At 38.3% G+C, this 13,472-nt stretch overlaps 1 protein-coding gene across 9 annotated transcripts in view; it reads left to right on the forward strand.

The window, feature by feature from the left end:
• 5-HT2A (5-hydroxytryptamine receptor 2A) overlaps positions 1–10,760 on the forward strand; it is a 41,737-nt gene extending 30,977 nt beyond the window's left edge. For 7 of the 9 annotated variants that reach the window (XM_074091697.1, XM_074091682.1, XM_074091690.1 and 4 more), the window contains 3 exons: positions 50–219; positions 9,718–9,844; positions 10,485–10,760. In XM_074091697.1, the coding sequence (XP_073947798.1) occupies positions 50–219; positions 9,718–9,844; positions 10,485–10,671 (484 nt within the window). In that variant the 3' untranslated portion in view covers positions 10,672–10,760. Of the gene's footprint in view, positions 1–49; positions 220–9,717; positions 9,845–10,484 lie in introns of those variants that run through there. The other 2 variants (XM_074091730.1, XM_074091711.1) reach the window with 2 other exon arrangements.
• Positions 10,761–13,472: the final 2,712 nt, after the last annotated feature.

A 13,472-nucleotide genomic window follows, 5' to 3' on the forward strand; every position in this document is an offset into this window, starting at 1 on the left:
TCCCTCAAAATGTTTCTTCAAAAATGATGGAAGACGTTTTCTTTTACAGATTTTTACCAAATCGTAAGAAACAGCGTTCTATGACTGCAAATGCAGTTGCAAATGAACAAAAAGCAACTAAAGTACTTGGCTTGGTCTTCTTTACTTTCGTACTCTGTTGGGCTCCTTTTTTCCTGTTAAACATCTTATTTGCTGCCTGCCCAACGTGTTCTGTCCCAGGTAAATAAATACTTATTTATATAACGAGTGCATAGAAAAAGTTAATTTCAGTATTTTAATGCTGATATACGTCTCCTTTACCCCTATGGGATTTTTAATTAGGTACATGATATCATTATTCATCATAATTCAATATGCTTAAGCCCTACAAAGTTAGACTTCCCAACCATGAGGCACGTCTCCCTAGGCGGGCGTATAGAAATGTCAGAGGGGGGCGTAATAAGTACGTTTGCATTTTCTAAAAAAAACTAGGTAGGCAGTAGGTAGCGTTGATAAATTAACTGTTTCAAACTTATTAACTGATTTAACTTTATTATCGATTTCGAGTTACACTTAGTCGGATCTCATGAAAAACTCATCTACCCACAAAGATGTCGTGTATTTACCCATCCTTCGCGTTTAGTCTCATTAATTACAGTCTTACCTTCATGTTCATGAACTCAAATAATTACTTTGCTCACCCGCGACCTTAAAAAGGTCTTAAAAGTGGTTTAAAGGCCGCGGGTGAGCAATATGGCCCCTTTCCTTTCGTTCATTAATATGCCCCCCGCAAAGTAACGACTGATTCAATAAATTATCTACAGTTCATCACATCACTTTGTTCAACTTCCGCGTATGTAATAAAATTACTATAAATAATATCTTAAAATATTAAAACACATTGTATTTTAATATTTTCATACAAAATTTAAAATGAAAATATTTCATACAAAATAAAACTGAACCTATTCTTCGATGTGCGGCTGGAGAATAAAATGATTAGAAGTGGGTGTAGGTTCAAAATGTATAAAGTAAAGGCTAGTATTGATATAATGGATTCACGTAAGTGAATCAATCGTAAGTGTGTTAGGTGTTATACTACAGATTCCTAAACCTGCCAATTCAATTGTATGATCTGGCGCAACGGCAATGTCTTGGAGTCTCTTGGTACGTGGTATTCGTTTCTCAATAGTAGATTGTACAACAAAAGCATAAAACGAGCCATTTTACCCGAGACGTTCATATAGCCACATCGAGAGGAAAATGGGTTTAATGCTCGAGTTTTACACTCTGCTTTTCACTTTAATAACAAGGAAATGGAATAGCAACAGTGGAAATAATTGTTCACTTACTATGTACCTTTTATTGTTTACGCATTACTATTGTTACGTTCGTGGGGTGGGTTCGAAAACTCTGCCTCCGCCACAACCTCGCCCGGCTTATATACCCCCAGTGAATCGATCCATAAAGTTCGAGAACAGTCCAGCTAGGACGTCATACCTACATCTCGAATGTTCCGGAAGCGAGCAGTGCCTTTCTCCTTCATGTGCTATCTCTCTCTCACAGTTACTAGAATAGTCCGGAAATAGGATCATCTGTCTGTCTCTCTCACACATATAGGCTATCCTTGTCACACACCTTCTAGAATGTTCTCAGTATAGCTGTCTCTTTCTATTCGTGCTATCTCTTTCACTCCTATTGAAAATTTCGCCATATACTGAAATGTACTTCAGAGGCCGCCCATAAGGGATTCTGAAAACGCCTGAAAACGGGTTTTCAGGTTATGGCGTCATCGGATAGAGGGTGGCCTGAAACGGACTGAAAACATGGTTATTTTGATTGATCTGACTGATTCTTAGTTTTATATAAATTTAAAATAATTTAAAAATATAAGTTGAAACTTCGTTGTTTGTGGCTGTTAACACCTGATTGCCTTCGTCTTAGAAGATTTGACTTTATGCACTAGAGCATAAAAAGTCATTTTATGTCGCCTAGATCCAGCATAAACAGGAACTTTACGAGCATGAGAAGTGAAAAAGTCATTTTTTATCTGGCGAGGGCATCACATTCACATAATACGAGGGGTGTTCGATAAGTAATGTGAAAGGTAAGGTGGCAGTTATATTGAGATGAGATGCTCTTTTAAACGCGGAAATAGATAGAAATCGCTAGGAGCGAGGTCTGTTGAATACGGACGGTGCTTCATCAATTCAAAGCCAGCATCTTTAATGGAAGCCATTGCCACTTTTGGTGAAACAAGTTGAAAAAACAGAACTTTTGAAAGTTTGCCTTGACGGTTAACGTGCATAATGTCACGCATTTTTTAATTAGTTCCACGTATAGTCTCTGTATCTCGCTCGGACATACTGCGATGTTAACGTATAGTCCTTAGAATTTTCTTTTCCAGTGCGAGGTCACGAGGACCGCTACGTTCTTTGGTTCTTGGCTTCTGAGCCGTAGACAAGGTCACGAAGTACCGTTTTAATACGTCATCCACAGTTTTTCTCGCCAATTTAAGATCCCTGCTGATAAAATGTATGTATGGGCGTTGAGGATGTTCTAGCCATTTGGCGACGATTAGTTCTCGGCGTTCACGTTGATTCATTTTATTTGGTATTTAGCAAATTTTTCACAAAAAGTTCTCTGCCATTCAATTCTTGTGACTTTAGAGCTGTTATTACTAAAACCATTACAAAAAAGGTTGGTGTGGAGCCCAATAGCATCATTTTTAATTTGGCGAATCCGTAACGTTTCAAGCCTTAAAACATTATGAACACTCCCTATCGAAATTTTAACTTCCTCAACTATAAAACGAACAGTACCTAACACGACGATTTGTCAAAAAAAAAATCTCGAAATGTTTGGTCACTTGGTCGAATACTGCTGTGGTAGGGCGCCCCGAGCGGGGGTTCATCATAATGATGACTAATGTGCAACGTCTTCCTCTTTTGAATTCAGCACAGCACCGCGCAACTGTAGAATAAGAAGGAGCAGGAACCCCTGAAATATCTTGAAAGTCTAAACTTGCTCTGTGGTAATAAATTATAGCTCAAGCATTTAGGCTTCAGGTATTATTCATTGGTATGTGGATGTGAGTACCGGCGACACTTGCTATACCGGTAGGACTAATCGCACGGGGGTGGAATTAGATAAGAGACGACACAAACTTGTTTCTGACCTAGATTCCGCACTGGAAAGGGTCTCTGAATGGGGTCAACTGAAACTAGTCAGGTTCAACCCCTCCAAGGTGTTTGTGCGTTTACCGCAAAAAAAACCGTTCACTGTAGCACCGAGTTTCGAGAACCTGCCTTTGAAGGTCTCAGAGAGTATTAGAATCCAGGGCGTGGACATCTCGAGCAATGTCCAATTTTGTGATTATGTGGAAAATAAAGCCAAAATCGCCGCCAGAAAGTAAGGGGTTCTCAACCGTGCGAAGCGATACTTCGAACCGAGCCATCGCCTACAGCTCTACAAGGCATTCAGATTCAGATTCGTCCTCACTAAGAGTATTGCTCTCACCTTTGGGCTAGAGCCCCTCAGTATCAGCTGCTTCTACTTGATCGACTGCAGCGTAGGGCAACTCGTATTATCGGCGATCCAATACTTTCTGGGAAACTTGATCCTTTGGCCCTACGCAGAGGCGTTAGTTCTCTCTGCGTTTTTTATAAGATCTACAATGGGGAGTGTTCCGATGAACTCTTCGAACTCATCCCAGCTGCTAAGTTCCAACACCGTAGCACTCGGCATAAGGGTGGTTTCCACCTGCTCCATCTCGATGATTGGTGCTCTTCCACTGTGGGGTTATGCTTTGGGTGCTAGCTATGATTTGGGTAGCTTCAAAAGGCGAGTGTATCGCCTATTACAAGGCTGGCAACGCACACGCAGTCCTAATAATGCTGTAGGTGTCCACAGGCAACGGTGATCACTTACCATCAGGTGACCCGCCTGATCGTTTGCATCTGTTCGATAAAAAAAAATACGGCACGTACTTTAATTTTCTCCATTTTTGAAAACTATTTAATTCTAGCAGAATGGCCCCGCACCGGTTCGAGTTACCCCACCCCTCAAGCGCAGATTGCAGGAAAACCGCAGGAAAGCAGTCTGGTGCGCAACATGATTCGTAATAACGCCTTCATCAGGCCATCTTTGCTTCCATAATTAAACTGTTTTTCTCTGAAATGGAAAATTATTCGTGCTATTTATGACAAAGTATTCTAAAGCCCATAGAAAGTGATATTTTCGGCGTTAAGTTCTTGTTATTAACATGACATATTATTTTTTTCTTACCGTGATGCCCAATTCGTCAGCTATATCAGACACGGATATACCATCCTCGCATAAGGCAACAATCCTATGTTTTAAATGATCGCTTATGTGATACATTTTCGCCTTCAAAATTATTGAAAAACCATATGAAACGGTAAGTAACTCAAATGGTATTAAAAATCCAAGTGACACATGTTTTAAAATAGAGTAAGTAATTCTCTGCTAAAGAGTCTGTCTGTTTCTCAGCTCTGGTCTGCAGCTTCTCACGTGAGAATGCTTTTATTCCCATGAGAGCCCCAATTGCTGCCTTCTTTCTCACTTTCACTTCTTGTGCCTTTCCATCAATAACTAGCTCAATCTTTTCGGGAGCAACACCCGCGGAGGTGGATTTCCAGTATGCGATGCACGCAGGTATCCACTTCTCATCAACGGGAGGGACGAATCCTCTGTTTTTCGCCTGGGCGTCGAGCTCAATCCAAAGTTGCTCAATATCACGAGCGATATTGAGGGGGTCATCGCGTCGTTCCTCACCTTGCTCAGGCGCGGCGGCACATGGCAAGGCACGTCCGTAACCGGCGAGGGACATTATGGCCTGTAGGAAACTTCCAAAGGCCACGAAATGATCCGGATTAGTTTTTATGAGAGAAACTCGCATGTATAGCAGTATGGCCTCTGAAAGCTTATTCATTCTTAGCGAAGCTAGAAGGGCTAAGCCCTCACGGTAGCTCTGCTGCATTGTCGCACTGTTGAAGAATGGTAATAGTAGTTCACGAGCGTCGAAGTCAAAGGGCCTCAGATCGCTGGTGCGATCTTTAGTAGCCATATTAACGTTATTGTGCACAAAGTTTCGTTGCTTTATGGTAAGAGAGCCACTCGTTCTAACGATTAAAATTAGAAATGTGCGAATCTGCCTGCACGTCTGTTTCGGAGCAACGGCGAAAGTTAGTACGAGCTCATCAAGAATGGCGTCAAGAACGATCGTGTTCCGTACAAAACGTGAACATTCTCACGTAACTCGCTAGTGTAAAGAGTTATCTCGTGATAACTCAGGGAACATCTCAAATTCGCAATATTGAGAAGAGCTTCAACAAGGTTCACGACATTGTAAAACAACCTCACATCTTCGATCACTGAGTTGTCGGCTCTTTTTACCTTGAACGGAACGCCGCCACTCTTATGGACTAGGCCCGCAATGGATCGCAGTTCGAGGCTATCGGTAAGCCCCAGTCTTGCAAAAAACGCAATCCATTGAAAAGGCTTGAAGCATCCATATGTCATCGTCTCACGTAGTCTGCCAGCCAAAGCTTGATGATACGACGCATTCTCGTCAATTTTCCAAGTTCCTAGAAATACCGAAGTGGGGTCGACAGGGTTAAGAACTCCCCACTGGGAGCACGCCTTAAAATATCGAAAATCGGGGCTGATCTTATAATGATTGATGGCAGTTGTCCATTGACTTTCTACCCTTAGCTCGCAACACTCGGTTAGAGTTGGAATTCCGACATCCACCAGCGTCTTCTCCCCAGTATAGCGGTATTCCTCTATACTCGCTAGAAATCGGTCAGCGTTAGAGAGCAAAGTCAGTGCATCTGAACTTCCACCCTCTTCCACTCACTCCGATTTATAGCCCACGTCAATTTGGGAGGACCCATGGTGAATTACTGTATCAAAATAACTGTATCAAATTAAGAGTTTGCAATAGCAATTGTTGTATACGACCTGAAGTCTTGAAAAGCGTCAGTGGCTGGCTGATTACATCAAGATTATGGAGTTCGATATTACGAAAATACGTTCTATGCCGCTGACAATAGAGTTGTGTTTATGGAATTTAGATTGTATACATATTTTAGACTAGCTTTTGCCCGCGGCTTCGCCCGCGTGGAATCCGGTTATCGCGCGCTGTTCCCTCCGGGATAAAAAGTAGCCTATGTCACTCTCTGGCCCATAAACTATCTCTATGCCAAAAATGACGTCGATCCGTCGCTCCGTTTCGACGTGAAAGACGGACAAACGTACACACAAACATACAAACACACGCACTTTCGCATTTATAATATTAAGTATGGATTATCATGTTGGATATAAATAGTTATGGTTGTTAGTTGTATACATATTTTTGAACTTTATGGTGTTTGTAAGTTTATGGTTTAATAAATGAGGACATATTATTGCATCCGTTGTATGCATACTTATCTCTCAAACCATGTATACTAATTTATGTACGATTACATTATTATGTCGCCGAATTTATGACTATTTAGATGAATACGCTTTTTTGTCGCTCTATGGTGATATCTTTGACCTTGACTGTGCCTAAAACACGTCCAACTGCAGCCTTGGCAAAAAGTATTGAACACCTATAATTTGATGAGATTTCGCTAGTGAATCTATGCAAAATTTAAATCAACACAATTTTAATTACTTGGCCACATTTATTTATTGCCAAAATTTATATTTAATTTGCTCTTTTAGGCACAGAGGCGATAAGTTTTTTTTACACACATCGCTGATAATCATCTGCCATTCTTCAAGAAAACACTGATTCAATTCTTGCTTTGAAGTTAATATTACTACTTTGGATCTTACGCTTCAGGTGCTCACCAAAAGGCTGTGACAACAGACAACAACGGCATTAATGTAGTTTCGAGCACATTTATGTAGTTTTTCTAATACTCTGGGCTTCACACACGTACATTTGTCCCACGGCAGACGTTGCCCCCAAACCATTATACCACCCCCACCGTGTTTTTCTGTTGGTACATTACACTTTGGTGTATGTTCTTCGCCAGGTAGACGTCGTACAGTCAACGTCATATAGTACGTAGCAGTCAATATCACCAAATACTTGGAAACATACAAAATAGTCATTACCGGTGACTCAGTCAAAGTGGTCAAATTGTTCGAGACATCCATCGTGTACAAATATACCGGAGCAAGCATGTCGCCAAATACTTTATAACATTCAAGCCGACATAAGTACCGTAGCAGCCAAAGTATCCAAAAGTATGGGACACCACAGGAAAATTGACTTTATTACATACCGTGTAGGGTCCAATGATCCAGTTAGCTAGTCTCTTGGTGCAAAATGCACATGTCGATCATGTCATTACCTATTTAATTAAATAAATATACTGGCCAATTCAAGCCATATTTAAAAGGAAATCCGTTAATTCGGAATTCTGACAATGTAAATAAAAAATGTGAAAAAAAAACTGTCAGGCTCCAAATGAAAGAGACGGAACTATCACTGAGAAGTTGGTACTCTTTTCGGTGATTGTCAAAAACAAAAAGTCGGATCTTATGACGTGTTAAGTTATTTCGCACTCAACTCGAGATTAAACCTTAAACCTTTTAAATAAAGCTCAGTTTTCTAGTGTGTCCCATACTTTTGGATATTATGGCTGCTACGCTACCAGTGGTGAGTGCGTGCTCCGACTTATTTGTACACAATGGATGTCCTGAGCAATTTGATCGCTTTGATTGGCTCAATGCTAATGACTATTTGGATGTTTCCAAGTATTTGGTGATCTTGACTGCGACGTAATATATGACGCTGACTGTACGTAGGGTTCACCGGACGTCCCGAACTCCTGCAAATTAATAAAAACAATATGATAGTTGTAACCCTAATACAATGGTCGTCTATTTTATTAATGAAACCAAACAATATTTATTAAATTGAAAATTAGGCTTTTAGTTATACATGGGACCAGATCCGGAAATAAACGTTTTTGTTATTAATATTATTATGTAATTTATAATGTAATTAAATGTGACTTTGATTTAATTAATTTTTTACTTATTTGGTTTGACATATATAGTTTAATTTAATTGGATGTGATGTGTTAATTTGAAATGAAACAGAAGTTAATTAATTAATTAGGCAGTGTACATGAATGTCATGGAAATTAATGTAATTTAATTTAATGTAATAATAATATATCTTATCTGCTTACTACCATAGTCTCATAAAAATATTTTATACACTAACAATACTTGGATCTACTCAGTTATCCGAAAATAAATTATTTTGACTTTTTTTTATAGTTTGATTCGCGTGATCATACAATGTTAGACAAAACTTCTTCAGTTCTCTTTTGGTGTTGCACTTGAAGCCAGATTTTATGTTTTCGTCAGAGAGCCAGGGCTTCTTTCTGGCTTTGCAGCCAGTCCAGAAATATTTTTATTATGGTCTCTTATGGTCTCGCCGGAAGACCAGCGCTGGCTCCACCAAAGGAGTCCGCATTTTATGCTGAGGCGGGACCATTTCGGGCGCATATATATAAGTATTTTTTTTATTTTTGTATTCTGTAATCTCATTTTATTTTATTTCACTTTATTATTATTATGTTTTTGTTCTGTATCTATTATTTATATGTGTGTGTCCCGAATAAATCTTTTCATTTTCATTTTTCTCATTTTCATTAGTGGCTATAGAAAAGTTAGCAGTGAGCTCAGAAGAAGTTTTCTTGCAGATTTTTAAGGACAGCCTCACTAATTGGCTGTCTTTGCGTTTCGTAATGCAACGATTTCGGCCTGATTTATGTCTGGTGCTATCTGAGCCAGTGCACTTCCAGTCCTTGGAGGGCATTTTGCATAATAAGCCGTGAGCATTTAACAGTTTTTGATATTTGCACCTGCGACTGGACCTGCTTCCATAAAAGTCTTTATTTGTGAGCGTTACACTAACATAACTTCTCTTTTTTTGTCATACTAAAAGGATAACATACGTATGTTTACTTGTTTTCACTGATGTATGTGTTTACGTTCAATTATAAGCGAACAAGAACCGATTGCGAAAAAAGCTATATTTTTTTTTAAGCTTATTTTATTGCTAACCAGAATACCATTGACTGTGTATTATCTTTTATAATTTACTAATATTTTAAAAAGTTCTGATGAACATATTTTGTGAATTTATATTTTTATAGGGTGCTCAATACTTTTGGCCAAGGCTGTAAGAATGTGTCGAGACAAGAATAAATTAAGATTGTTTTTTTGGAGTCTTTTCGTATTTTCTATTTCATTAAACTCCAAATTTTGTTACTTTTACGGTCATCCCGTAAAATCCATATCGAGAATACAAACAATGCCAGTCCAGTGGTGGTGTAGCGGTATGGCACGCAGCACGGAATGCTGAGGACCTAGGTTCGATTCCCAGCGCTGGTATCTTTTTCTGGTTTTTCTGTGCATCTATGTTTCAGTTTGTATTTTCGACAAGAATAAATGTCGAATCAGAATACGACGAAAAAGAAATCAATCGTTTTCAGTACCCAGTTACAAAATTTTCTACCTACTAGTGGACCATTTTTCGATTATAATACATGCCAGGGTAGAGCTCAAAAAGTCGGCATCGCGGCCTGGTGTAATAATTTCATTATTTGATAATTTTGACTCTAATTACTAATTTATACACCTTTCTCCCCTTATTTTATGAATGCGGACTTGATAAATCATAATGTTTCTTCTCAGATAACGTAGTGGATGTCTGCTTGTGGCTGGGCTACGTTTCATCAACCATTAACCCCATAATCTACACAATATTTAATAGAACTTTCCGAGCCGCATTTCTCAGACTGCTATGTTGCCAATGCTCGAGGTAAGGTATAATATAACTTTTCTCACGTCTAGCTAGAGACTGGTGGGTGAATTCACTGCCTAAATCACACGCATATAATATATCAAATCTTCTACATGTGAATGTACAATCTTTTTTTTTATGTAATTTTTACTACCTACCCATATTTATAGAATAAGTTTTTGGTAAAATACTAATTTTGAATGCAAGCTTTTTTTGCTAACTGTACTTTTTGACGACTTTACTTGCTTTGTCAGTCTACATTTGGATACCAAATTTCAAGTCGATGCCAATAACCGTTGAAAAGTTCAACCCTAAGGAGACGATCCTGGCGAGACTACCAGGATGTCACTACCAGTTTATTGTATTTATTGTCGCGCAATTTAGAGGTAATCCAAATTTCAAGTCAATCCGACTACTGGAAGTTGGCCGAATTTAACTTGCAAGATTTGACTACAGACAGACAAACAGGCAGATAACGGAACAGGTGAAACTAAATATAAGCTTGTAATACTGCGTACTATGAGAACAACTTAATTGATAAACACAAATGTTTATTTTGAAGACTAAGGAAAACAAGATACCACGACAATGCCATTTGACAAAATGTACTACTATCTATCAGTATCTGCTATCTACTAAGTTGAACATAATTTTGCAGGCGAGGACGTTGCACGCTTTACCGGTCCGCTGCCGGGTCCGCGCGAGGCGCAGCGCAATTGTGCGCCCAATCTGCACTTCCGTTGGCGATATCTCTTCGACCCTCTGATATACCAGAAACAGCAATGCCAGAGTCTACCGAAACTATCATGATAGAACCGCCACTACCAGAGTTTCGGCGCTATTAAACACACATCGTTTTCTTAACGTTCATAAACGTATCGTAATGTTACTGCATAATTTGAATTGGCGAAATTGTTGTACATTGTAGATTATATAATTAAATTACTCATATCAATTAATAGTTTATCTTTGTTTTTTTTTTATGTTTAAGGTTTCATACCTGAAGAGTGACTAACGAAACTCTAAAAAGGTGTTATTACACTATTTATTTTGTAGGAACTCTAATTAGGAAACAGGAAAATGAAATCGCACCTAGTTAGAACAGATCGGATCCAATCAAGCTAAAATTGAGGTTCAAGTCTCTCTACTTCCTAAATTGTTTACGATCTAGGGTAGTGTAATCGCGACACTACAATAATTGTAGTACAATTTAGAAAGACCGTTTCATAGCACCGAAATGTGCCGTCTGCCGAAGTTAACGGATATCAAAAAAAATATCACGGTGTATATTATACTATATACACAATGGCATGCATTATTGCTGTTGAGGAATTTCGTTGTTCTAAAATGGAACTTGTGGCAAAATTAGAAATAATTATACTTAGTCAAGGGAATGCCAAAAACGGCAAAAAATAAATAAATAAAGGCTTAAGCTTGAAAGGTAACGGACAGAATGAGGGATGGACTGATCGACCGACCGACCGAACTCCCGCCCAATTTTAACTCCGCTAAATTTATTTAAACTTAATATATATACTCCAAAACACGCATTGCTGATGTAGGTGTCAAGACTGCCAGGCTGAAATGGGACTGGGCAGGCCACGTCAGCCGTATGGAACCCAATAGGTGGGCTAAAATAGCCACAGACTGGATACCACAAAATAGACTTCGGCGGCGTGGCAGACCCAGGCGTCGATGGCGGGACGATCTGGACGCCTTTCTTCGCAGCTGGTCAGAGATCGCCCAAGAAAGGGTAGAGTGGAGGACATGGGGGGAGGCCTTTGCCCAGCAGTGGGACACCTCTACAGGCTTCTAAATAATAATAATAATATATAAGTAATCTGGAAGTAATCTATTGAACAATTCCAGTAATTTGGAATAGACATTGATTCCCTGTTACTAGTAATAATAATAATAATTACGGATTCCTTAATATGTATTGGTAATTTCCCGTTTCACTTGATTACGTTACATGTAATCTGACACCCAATAGAGGATTACAAAGTAAAATTAAGTAATCGTGTAATCAGGAATCGATTACGAAATGCCCATCTCTGTGCCTACTAAGTGAGTTATTTCCCGTACTCGTTACCAAGCCATAATCACCAAAAAAAAAAACCGTACCTTTATTCGCCGGTCTTTCATTATCATCAGTGTTGCCAGGTCCAATCTGAAAAAAACAGGTGACTTTAAATAAAAACATTTATGGAAACATGTTTTATTTATAATCCTCGTATTCCCTAGGTTATTGAATTTATGATTTATTTTTAACATTTTCATTGACTACAAAGGATGAATATTGTTTATCAACTACATAAATTTACTTAAAAGTAAAAATTTATTTAAAGTAACAAGCTATAAAAATCTACCAATCCAATTTCTCTAGCTGCATAACTCAAAGTAAGTTAGTGATTAAAAGGTAATAAATCCTATCACCGACAGCTCATATAAAATATCTATTTAACTTAAGTAACCATTACATAGAAGTCTCTGAATGTGGAAGCTAGAATAAACTAAATGTCTTACTAAAAGACTAAGCACCAATTATTTTTATCGGTTTTGGAATTGTATCATTTTTTAGGCACAATTCTTTATTACATGTCTCATCTTCAAAGGAAGTGATTCCTTACTAAGGTTCAAAGGTACATGAAAGGAATATGTTACAATATGTGGATCAATACACATGCTTAAAAATAACCTGCATAGTTATTTTCTTCTCATCATGAAAACATTAATAAAAACAAAACTAATATTACAAAAGTAAATGCAGAGACTAAAAATAACCCCAGAGAGTAAGTGTTTTATAAAGATCATAACAAAAAGATAGATTATGTTTGTTACCTATGGTATGGTTATTTAAGCTTGTTTTGTTATATATAGCTCACAAGTACAAACCTCATGCTTCATGCTTCACTGTCGGAATCCGAATTAGAATCTAGAGCATCTATCTTGGTACATGCTATTAATAATTTTTTCGAGATATTTAGTAACATCATGATTGTAGCATGCTGACTTTTCCCTCTAAGCTCTCTTGGTATGTAAAACCCCACATAATGTTTCGATTCCAAGCCTATTGCGTAATTTGGTTTTGTTCAAATTAACTGTGGAGAACACCCGTTCTACACATGCACTCGAGTGCGGGAGAATTGAAAGGCTATTAACAAAACTTGAGGTTTGGAAATGCTGGGGCTTCACTTCCAAAGCGTTGTTTATCAACCTGGAGCCAAAACAACTCAACTGGAAGTTCATATTCCAGTTTTGTATTTTGGAGAAGGAGGCTTCTCTCTCACTCATTCTCTAAATCTTGAAGATGAGCATCATCCAAGAGATTTGGGAATCTAGTTGCAAGTGGAGCTATTGTGCCATATTTTTGCGACTTCACTGTTAACGGATCTAAAATCTCCAATTGTGTAAACGCTTCATACAAAAAAGAAAACCTCTGTTTTATTTAAATATAAAAATCTAAAATGCGTAATTTGTCATTTTTGACATGTTCTGGATTATCCATACTTTGAAGCCCCAAGGTTACTTTAGCTCCCATATATACTTCTTCAAGTTGTTTGAAATGCCTCGGATTTTTGAAATCTACTTCATAGTAATTGGTGTGGCATTTAAATAATGTTGGATTAGGACATATGCTAAGATT

This window comes from Choristoneura fumiferana, chromosome Z (genome assembly GCF_025370935.1).
Source record: "Choristoneura fumiferana chromosome Z, NRCan_CFum_1, whole genome shotgun sequence".
In the NCBI taxonomy this organism is placed as follows: domain Eukaryota; kingdom Metazoa; phylum Arthropoda; class Insecta; order Lepidoptera; family Tortricidae; genus Choristoneura; species Choristoneura fumiferana.